We start from the raw sequence: 11,365 nt of genomic DNA, 5'->3' as shown, positions 1-11,365 counted from the left end.
GACAGACTGTTTGAGTCTATCCAATGAGACAATTTAATTCTGGAGACGAAACACTTCCATAGAATACGTGCGACTTGGATTTCAGGCAGTTTTTGAATCAAAATGTTTGAATTTTTTTATTTAGATGCTAAATACGATTATTAAAAACGCAAAAGGCACCTTGGATGCATCGGTTAAGAGATTTCCCTAGAAAATTGTTTTTTTTTTTTTGTTTTTTTTTTTTAACGGGAAGTAAAGCATTGTTTTGTCTGCCAGGGATTTATCAGTCTCGAGATAAATTTCTGAAGATTAGTCAAAATTAAGTAGATTACCAGAAGACAGTAAAAGTTTTCTACGCAGTCTTTCTTTTAGCTCAGTCAAATTGAATTCCTAAATATTTAGGACAGAATATGTTCAATGAATTGATCAATATATGCCCATAACCATGGCTCTTATTGCTGAAGTCAAACAAGCCATTGGCTTCTAGAATTTTCTTTTGATATTTAAGTATAGTATACTTTTAAAGTTGAAATATTAAACTAGAAACTCAAAAGCAAGTACTGAAAGAATATATATTTTTTAAATGATGCAATTCACTCCCACATTCCCACTTCCGGTTGCAAAAAATCAACTTCCGGTTTATTCATTGGGCTGTAACTTTGCTTCTAATTAACGTAAGAACAAAAATGGAACAGTTCTGGAATCGCAAATGTATGGGCTATAAAATGAGCACGTAATAAAAATTTCGATAATTTTCACGAAAACGTTTATTTTAGGGTAGGCACATACCTTAAAAAGAAAAAAAAATAAAATTTCAAAAATGCCTAATTAAAAATATTGACATCTTTTAGAATTTATAAAAACTGCTTAAATAGTTCAGATACACTTAGAAAATATAGCACTATAAATTTGATCTTCAAATAAAAAGGAAGTTCTTGATTGAAAATAAAAGAGGACGAAAATCTAAACAGTAGAAAAACAAAAGATTTAAAGACTTGAAGCAATAAAGGAGAGTTGAATTTTAAGAATAAAATTAGTTTCAAATTATATTTTAAAACAATTGCTTAAGCATATAAGTTTAAATTGCACCTCAAGAAAAAAAAATCATTTTAAAATGGCATAAATTTTTTAAAAGTATTATTAAAGCACAGGGTATCCCACAAGGTATGCATCGTCTAATGTTTATAGATTCGGATAGAACACGTCAAGAGGAGTATTTTGATGTAAAATATGTGGGGTCCCCGAATATAGATTCATTGTCTAATTAAGGTGTGAAGGTAAATGAATGAAAACTTCAAGAAATGAAAAAAAAAAAAAAAAGTGAAAATTAATGTTTATTGAGAACTTTCAATGCAGCAAATTTTTAAAATGTCAACAGTTCGAACAAATGACTGGGCAAATCGAAGTTCGCAATTGTTTCCTGTATAACATCTGTTTAAATTTTTTTTTTTTTTTTTACCTCTGTTTCAATTGCTGCTCTCAAGTCGCCCAATGTTGAGGTTTATTGTGAGATACACTGTCCCTATAAAAAAAAAAAAAAAAAAAAAAAAAAAAAAAGACCTACGGGTTAAGATCCAGAGAGTAAGAAGAAGAACCTCCTGTTCTATTTGTTAGCATATCCTTGGAGATAGAAATGCGCCTCGTCACTGAACCAGATCTGATTAAAATCAATTTAGTCACTTTCAACCTTATTAATCACCGTGTTTGCAAAACCATTCCTCCTTAAATCGGTCCAAATCGATCAGAGGTTGATTGATTTAAATCTTATAAGGGAAGAGAGCCGCATCTTTCCTCACTGTCCGATGCACCGTGCTTTTGGACGTGTCGAGTTGTCGTGTCACATGTCGTACCGAAGTGGATGGACTTGTTTTGCACAATGTTTTCACTTTCTGAACATTAGCTTCCGTTCTTGCCCGTATCAGGTTTTCTCCCATTGCTAGCACATTGTCCAACGCGATGCCGGTTTCCTTAAATCTTTCGTATGCTCTTTTGATCGTCGTGTCTTTTATGTTGTGGTGGTTGCCGAATTTTTTCTTGAATCGTTTCACCGCAGCCGCTGGTGATTGCAATTCATGATAAGTCAGCACCATGAAAACAGGATGCACAATCGAATATTTGCTCATTTCAGAACCACAATTATTATATACAGTATACAGTAATTTCTTAGCGAGTAACGCGCGATTCATTTTCAAAACCTGTTTTCTAGCTTTATATGCTGCGGCGGGAATTTGCACATTCACTTGCAGACACCCTTTTCCTCACATTACTTGCCTCAAATCTGCATAGTCAATTCGGGTAGCTTCCATGTTGTGCAATCGTCGTAAGCATCGTAATTTGGAATACAAACTGTCGGATTCGTAATTAACTTTCTTCGTGTAATTAGACTACGACGCTATATTCGGGGACTCCACATGTTGCATGTCAAAATACTCGTCTTGACGTGTTCTCTTCGAATCTGTAAATATTAGATGCTGTATACATTCTGGGACACCCTGTAGAATTAGTAATATTTAATAATATATATATATATAAAAAGTATATAATTACAAATTATTTTAACAATCCTTTCAGCAGTTCGAACTGAAGAACATTAATATTTTGTTTACTTTTTAAATAATTAAAACTCTGTTTCAAGTTTTAAAAAAAATCTTTTATGAGTGCACATTCCCACTCTGTTTGTAGCAATTACATACCCAGAAATACGACAATACGAGAGTAGACAATTATCAAAAATAGTCTTTTAATTTTACTGGAGAATATTAATATCTCTTTGATCAGAAATTCATTATAAAGACCAATTTCAAAATCATTTTAAAAATCATGTGTTTAAAAAAACGTTTAAATTATTTTTAATGACATTTTCCTAAATTTTCGCATTGCCTTGCTAATTTTGATATATTTTAACTTAAACATTTAAAAAATGCTTAATAAAGAAATAGAACAGCTATTTCCCGGATAATTTTCACATGTTGTAAAAATGTAAAACAGATATGTATTTTTTTTTATTATATACTTAAAAATACTAACAGCATTTTTAAAAAAACGAATAGAAATGAAGACAATACATATATTATTTTTTTATCCAGAGCAATTCTAAATATTAGTACCTTATAATAGACTCAGTTTAGAATTTTTTTTACCAAATTAGTAAAATTGTTCCGTCCTTTGAAAATGGGGAAAATACTTTATTTCAGATTTGTCACAAACTTATGTAAAAGCGGATATCCACTTAGTGTGAATTTGGAAGCTGTAACATTTTACCTACTACGATAAACTGAATTAATCGATATATTATTTTTCTTTTTATGAATGGAATGTCCAAACATACTTCCCCTTCCTTCTTTCTTTAAAAAAGATCTGAGCTCTGACAAAGATTATGGTAATCAGACATCTGTTAAAGATCTCTGTTTGTCATTTTCTTTTGAGAAACCCAGTTTGAATTAGTTCCCAGTTTGTAAAAAGAACTGTGAGCGGAAGATCCTTCCTTCTCATTCCCCTCATTCTTCCTCATTTGATTGGAACCATTTATGGATTTGGGGAATAAGAGCTTAAAAAAGACTATTTTTTTTCTTTAATGCAATTAACAAATTCCTCGATTTTACCTCACCTCCTGATATTAGCGCCCAAGACAACTACCCTGATGGCCTGACCATAGCTTGGCCATTCCCTCCACATGAATGAAAACTGTAGAAAAGTGTTAAAATTTTATTGATTTAAAAAGTAACTTTTCTGCATTATTCAAATACATTATTTGCACTAATTCATTTATTTAAAAACTTTCTTTTCAATCTGTATCCCTTCTAATAATCACCCAATCAGGACTTTAAGTTCTTTTTTTAGAAAAGTGATCGAAAACTATGAGTGGAGCTGTCGTTAAAATTAAATACTGGATTAAATATTTTATAATATGAAAGAGCGTTTTCAATAATCGCTTCACGGATATTACTGGCTCAAAGTGGAATTTTTTGATGATTTTTCTTAGTATGCGAGAGAGCAAAAGCTGTCTAGAAGTGTGACGTGCACGCTTTTAAAGCTTAACGAATAAAATAAATGATTTAGCCTTGTTTATATCTGTTCAAAAATGCGAATCTGAATTTTTTTAATTAAAAAGAACTCTCTTTTTATGTGCAAAATAAAATAATACTCGCTGAAGTTCGATGAAAACAGTATAAAGAAAAAGCAACCCATTGAAAAAATCGCTTTATCCAGAAAAATTAATTTAGATGCAAGCATTACTTGAATCTTAGTTACTTGGCGTCACATGGCATCATTTCGAAATGTATTCTACATTCCTGAACAGATTTGTAAAAAATCGACAACTACATTCGACCTCAAACATAAAAGCATTATTTCCTTTTTCTGCCATGAAAGGTGCTCTTCCCCCCTACTTCCGGAAGGCAACAAAGGGGTGCAGAAAGGGGTGCTCCCACGATCTTAACCTAATTCCCAAACTGCTGGCAGATGTTCGATGAAGACTTGCGGAAGTGAAAACAGAAAGAAAATAAACTCTCTTGGTGGCTCGAAAACGGAATCTGACCAGAATTGATGTTGTTAAAACAAACCGCCAGGATCCAAATAAACAAAACCAGCTGGATAGCAATTGGATAGGTCCACGACCTGTGGGAACCTAATTTGAGCTGTTAAATGAGAGGAAGCGTCATTTGGCAAGATTTGGAAGAAATATTCGATGCTTTTGTTGAAAGGAAAGCGGAAAGTAAACAGTCTTAAATTCATTGTTTAACATTACTAACTTTTGCATTTTTTAAAAGACATGAAAAATAAAAATTTAGTAAATGTCATAATACTTGGTATTATGACATTGGTAACTTATAAAGTTACCAAGTAAACTTGGTATTTATTGTAAATTGTTTCCCAGCGTGATGAAGAGTGACTGAGCATTTGAAGAGCAGCTATTGAGAAGAGAGTCTCGACTCATTAGAGGTGCTCTAAATGGATTTCGAAAAGAAAGAATGGACCAATATAAAAATCAATGTCGGAAGGGCTCTCTTTCTGACTCACTCATATCGCTCATTAGATAAAAAGACTGAGCAATGATTTATATCAAATAGTTGAACGAAAGGGACAAAGCCTATAACAACGCAACCGAAGAGCAAGCAACACGATGCGGCTTCCGAAACATCAATGATATCAGCATAAATAGCATGTTAAAAAAAGGAAACAGCGACCACTAAAATTGCCGAGAAGAATCATCACAGAAAATCAAATCCTTCTTTTAGAATCCATAAATTACGTATTTTTATTCAAATGTAAGGAATAAATTTTTAAAATATTAATTTTTTTACATATTTGCAGAATTAGAAAGCGACGCAATAAACAAACTACTTCGACGACGAGTTTTCAGAAAAACGACTGCAACACTGATGGATAGGCTCCTTCTCTTCCGAGAGACTTCTGCTGTTCGATTCTTTTTACACTCCGGTTTCGATCTTCTGTAGGATTCGGTCATTCATTAGGCTTTGATATATTTTTTGTGTCAGAAAGGGGACGATTACTGTAAACTATTTATATATATATATATATATATATATTTAAAAAAAAAAAGATGATTGACAGCTAGTAAAAAGACTTTGAGGGGATGGAATGTGCATCTGGCCTTTTTAAAAATGAAATTGTATTCTTGAACTGTTTTCAATGACAGAAAATATAACAAGAATTTTTGTTCAAGTTCTTTCTTATAGACATTAAGATTTCAGAGACTGCCGAGAAGAAAACATTCTTCATTCATTGCTTTTTTGTTCCAACGGAAGACTTGAATGAAAGCTGTTTTATTTACTGTCACCTCCAGTCACATTTACAGTTCGAAGAGAGAGAAAAAAAAAATTAAAGTATATGTATTTCTCTTTACAGCACCCAATGCGACATCAAGCCGCATTTTCTTCTGACGGAAACGAATCCCATCGCCGTGTCTGATTATAGAAAATGGAGGCCTTCACATGCTCAATCATTGTAATATTGATAGTTGATTTTGAAGGATCTAGTTAGAAGGAGTAAGGAAATAATTCAATAACTGATAGTATTTTCTTGGATACAAATTTTTTATGAACAGTTCATTCAAGACTGGTCTATTTCTATTCTCAGCAAAGCTCGGTGCGCTGGCGAAGCAGAGACACCGAAGGCTTGAAAATGAACGGATTGGAATTTGCTCTCTCTTCCAAACACGTTTCTGCAATGCTTCTCTACGCTGAAATCAACTTTGTGAGTTCATAATTTTATTTTCTTTCATTCGATAAAGTACGAAATGTTTATTTCCATTACATAAAATTCTGTACATTATTTACTTATTGAAGTTGCTAAATTATGTATTGCATCTCATGATTCTATTTTAAATTTTCGCTTCCATGCGGAGACACGGTATTTCAGCATGAACCATTTTTATTTTGATCTGTGATTCAATAAACTGTGAATTCCTGTCCTTAAAAAGTTATATATATTTTTGCAAAATCATAAAAAAAACTCTCGTTTGTGTGCGTATTTATTTAAACACCTTTTTAAACCTGAATAGAAACCTCATTTTAGAACTAACAATCACGAATTCATTGGATCATTATGACGCACACTATTTGTTAATTATACATCATTCATTGAGAATTTTAAGTCTTTGCTGCCAGTTTAGATTTAAAGTCTTTTTCTCTTTCATTTTTCTGAACTGAATGGTCAGAAGCATTTCATTTTTCTGAATTTTCGGAACTGAATTGACAGGTTCATTTGTTTATTTATTGTTATTTGGCTCAACGTAGCTGAATACAGCCAATCCCTATGTGAGATGGGAGGTGATCGCAGAGCAGGCCACACCTCGCCGGGACGGGTTTCTTCCTGACCAACCAGAAGATACATTCTTCTTTAGTTCAACGACCGTGCTGGGGCAACGCAACCCCTCTCTCGTTCCCCGAACGCGTACGATGCTTTTGAACTAGCGGGCGAAGGGAGCATTCCGGGAGCCGGCGAGAGGCACCCTCGCACATTTGTAGAGGGATGCTGCGAATTATCCCACAATGCGTCCTATTGTTTGGAACTGTTTTTATTCTTTGTTATAGTTGATTGTGATTCTTAATGCGAATTATCCGCTAGTCATAAATACTTGGGCTACAGACTTTTATTTTTAAAGGTATTCCTATCTGTATCTCTGCAAGCTGAAGCGTTCCATTGGATCAAATGCGTTTTGTCTCGATTGCCCAGCAGCCACTTGGAATCAAAAATTGAATTGATCTAAATCGATCCCGAAAGAATCACTGCAGTTCAAACTGGGGATTCCTCACGTGCCTGTTGTTCATTAACAGGAAACCTTGTCTATTTTGGTGTTCCGATTGCCTTGAAGCAAACGAATAAAGGTTCGTTTCATTTAAAATTTATGCAAATGCAGGTATCCAGCACTTTTGGCAATTTTCCTTTTTACTATTTGTCGTTTACGCAGTCATAAAAGTTGAAAAAAGAACTGAAGCTTTAATTGAATGAAAAGAAACAGCGTCCTTCTGGAAATGGATGCATTCTCTGAACTGGAGACATGTCCCCCAGTGACTAGCACAGTGACCGATCTCCGGGTAACAAGGGAAGACGTACTCGGCTTTGATCTTCTGGAACTCATCCACACGGAGGGATTTCTGCCGTCGGACCCTTCCACCTTCAGTCGGTTTCCACGACCCCAGAGAACAACGAGGGACCGACCCACCTCCTCGGGTAAGTACAGATTTTCGTTACTTCGGTAGAGTGTCTATAAAAGTATTGTTACCATTTCATTCAGAAAACAAGTGGAGGGATAGAGGCTATTGCAAAATGGAAGATGTAGTGTTGAAGGTCTGCTGAGACGCAGTAGGACCGCGAAGGAGAAATTCATTTTTTAATCTGGACTTGTTTGATGCATGACATCGCTGATAAAACTAACGCCGAGGATCGGTTGAGATTTTGTTGTAAGCGGGAAGAGACTTCGTTATCGCTTCCCAGATTGCCGTTTTCCAATCGCTTAACTCCTCCGTCGTTAAGGTGCCGAGCGGACATAGAATGTTTTGTACTGTCTTCGTTCTAAGTGCCAGAAAAGTGTCGAGAACGCATTTTCCATTCTCTGATTGATAGGATTCAAAGTTTTACAATTCAGAAGTTTCGTCACAGCTTTTTGCCCTTTGGAATTATCGCCTTCACATGTACTGATAGAAAACCATTCAGTATTTGAATTTTATCTTAAGTTCGACCCAGGTCAGCAATTCTGATGACAAATGCATTTGCAAAATTTCATTAAACTAGTTTATGGGATTTTTGAATTACTGAATGCAAAAGCGCTCGGACGGACTTTTTGCTGCTGAAATAATTTGAGTGAAATCTACAGCTTAAGTGAGAAGTTCGTATTGAATTCGTCTTTCGAGTTCATTGCTTACAGATTCAATCTCAAACATGATTTTTCATCCTCAGAAAGGAGGGGGAGGGAGGAAATTAAATTTGAAAATTCTTTCCCATTTTGAGATGGAGGTTTGTGAGACTTATCCGAAATCTATAATTGATAGGCTTCTTTTAATATACATTTTTATTTTTATTTAGTTTTCATCGTAAGCAATAATCTTATTTAATTTTTATTATGAAAATTCAGAGAAGAGTGTTTTTTTTATAGTCAAATGTTACAAAAAATAATAATAATAAATTTGGGAGAACTTGTTTAAAAAAATCAAAATTGGATTCATTTAAACATTCAATTAAATAAAAGCTTATTTTAAAATTAATACAGCAAGATAAAAAAAACTCGATTACCCAAGTTTTTTAAATTAAATTTATTAAAATATTTTTCCTCCCTCCAAATTTAATTATCCATTTTTTTTTCTTTCAAATTTAAAAAGAAAGACAATTTTATGAAAACTGTTTAGATCATCAGCAATGTTTATTTAAGTTAACCATACGTAATATGTTTAAAAAATATCAATTAGAAATCGCTGTATTCAGTTTTTGAGCAAATTTTTTCTTTTTTATTACTCATCCAATTTCTAGAAAAAATTTTATTTACAAGAATAGAAGCTTTTATTAGGTTACATGTACAAGGGGTGGAAAATAAAGTCATTAGCATTTACCTAATAGCAAAACATAGTTTGGAAAGAAACGGTCCACTTCCTCATATATTATGACTTGAATACAGCAAGTCACCGGTATTTAATTATTGATCTTCAAATTCAATAAGATATTTAGCTTTGTGTATTTCCATGCCATTTCAAAATAAATAATAGATTTCTTGATTTTTCAACTTATAATCTTGGGCAAATAAAATTAGACTGTTTTAATGTTTCGCTACTTTTCAATCAGAATCAATTTGAAATTTCCAAAACAAGCCAGGTTCTCAAAACAAATTTGTCCAAGTCTTGTTTTGTGCTGAAAAGCAGAGGTTCTTTTGGAGGAACCATCTAAAATATTAAGTTGGGGCAAAATAAATGCAGTTTCCACAAACAGATAGTTTAGCTTTTTCATTTCGTGTCAGTCATCTGATTCATTAATATTAATTTTGACACAAATTAAGCGTGACTGCGTTTGAATATGTTCGCATAGTGGTATGAAGAGAATTTTAGCTGTATTTAATTTTTTTTTATTCCCCTTCTTCTCTTTCGCACCCCCCCCCCCCAAAAAAAAAGAAATAAAATTTTTGATATGCGTAAATGGCGTTGATGATTAATATGCAATGAACAGTTGCCAAATTTCTCTCCTGTGATTTTTCACAAATATTAGTTGATTATGGCCATAAAAGATTCGATGCCTGAGGTTAGCCAACGATTCTACAGCAATTTGCAATAGCTCAGATTCTTAAGCAGCTCGATTTTCGAATTAATTGAAAGAAATTCAATGAAAAAAGTGTATCAAATGACGAATGCATTGAAAACGAATGATAAATGTCGATGATTCGTTACCTTGAATCAAAAGTAAACCTGCACGAAACATGTTGGGATCGTTAAACTTTTTCTGAAGGTCTTCATATTGAAAATTAGATGGCTTCGTTTGCAAGTTGCAGCTTCCGTGATCGGTTGGGGGAAATGTCTGTCGGGCAGATCGTGGCTCTTCGAATGCCCAATGCAACAACGAGAGTGCGGTCACGCTTTTTATTGGGAGACCTACGATTGCGAGTTAAAGAAAACATCAAATCGTTGTTGAGAGTGTATTCTTCACAGTTCATGTTCTAATTTGGTAGGAAAAATCCCTAAATTATTTTTACATCACCTCCATACAACTGGCCTCACGCGGCGAACTCTCGTTTCGTGCTCAGATTCGTAACACAGTGATGCAAATCGAGTATGCATTTGGTCCCAAATGTATTGGTGGTAACTAGAAGGCATACTGAAATTCATTTATCTGGGTTTTTTTATTACACGATGTGTTTGTTTTACCAATAATCAGCTTCTGGATCATAATTTGATGGAAATTTTGAATTTTGGTGTAAATGCTCAATTTCATTCTCTAGTTCGCCGTGTTCACATGAAGACATTTGCAAGGCCATTTCTTCTGAATTTTGATATTTACTTTATCTTAGAAAGAAGCATGCTTTGTTTTTCCCCCGTTCCTACGACTTCGGAATTCTTTTCCGATACTTTGTGCAGAGATCTCACTGAAGAGTCAATTGAGAAACTCACCAAAAATCCTTTCGAGAAGCTTACCCATGGCAGAGATTAGTTTCGCAGCTCAAACAGCTGTTATTTGGAAGGAAGATGCTGTGATTGTTTTTGAAACAAATCGACGTCATGGGAGGGAACTGCGTGCCCTTTGCTAAAACTTAGCTTCAGTTTGTTACAAAATCGAGAACTTACAACACAATAATAATTTAGAGCAGTGGATGTATTTCAAAAGTATATTTTTAAGGGAGCTATCACTGCCTAGCAAAATTTTAGCAGTGAATTTTTTTTCTCTCCCAGTAACATTCTAGGGCAATGGAGAAAGCTAATTCGGCTGATGCATTCAATTTCATGTTAACATGCAGACCAAGAGAACCAATTTCTTCCAAGATTTGATAGCAGTTCTAATGTAAGATCACATACCAAATTTATCTATTTAGCTCGTTGAGTTTTTATGCTATCATGTTCGCAAACAGACAAGATTTTTTTTTTTTTAATTTTGCTTTTTAGAGGTTTGCAACATGTTTTTTTTATTTTTTTTTATTTTTAAACTCTAAATTTTTGAGGGGAGGGAAAAGGGAGTTCAACAGTCAATGAAAATCTCAAGTGGTTTCCGCCTGCACGAAGAACCGTTTCATTGCCAATGTCGATAGAGAATGGGTCATTGAAACAGTAGGAGAGGGAATAAAACGGAACGATGAGTTTCACTTTTGATTAGAGGGTAAAAAAAATCATCATCTGCATTGAAGATGGTGTGAGTAAATTTTATTCATTATGAAAAACGTTGAGGATCGGGG

General features: G+C 33.9%; 1 protein-coding gene across 1 annotated transcript in view; it reads left to right on the top strand.

Moving 5' to 3' along the window:
• Positions 1-6,928: 6,928 nt before the first annotated feature.
• The window catches only part of LOC129980332 (ecdysone-induced protein 78C-like), a 58,997-nt gene continuing 54,560 nt past the window's right edge, over positions 6,929-11,365 (top strand). The window contains exon 1 of the mRNA XM_056090790.1: positions 6,929-7,674. Coding sequence (XP_055946765.1) covers positions 7,449-7,674 — 226 coding nt within the window. The 5' untranslated portion in view covers positions 6,929-7,448. The remainder of the gene's footprint in view (positions 7,675-11,365) is intronic.

The sequence above is a fragment of the Argiope bruennichi genome, chromosome 1 (genome assembly GCF_947563725.1).
Source record: "Argiope bruennichi chromosome 1, qqArgBrue1.1, whole genome shotgun sequence".
Lineage (NCBI taxonomy): Eukaryota > Metazoa > Arthropoda > Arachnida > Araneae > Araneidae > Argiope > Argiope bruennichi.
This window is presented reverse-complemented; position numbering and strand designations above follow the sequence as displayed.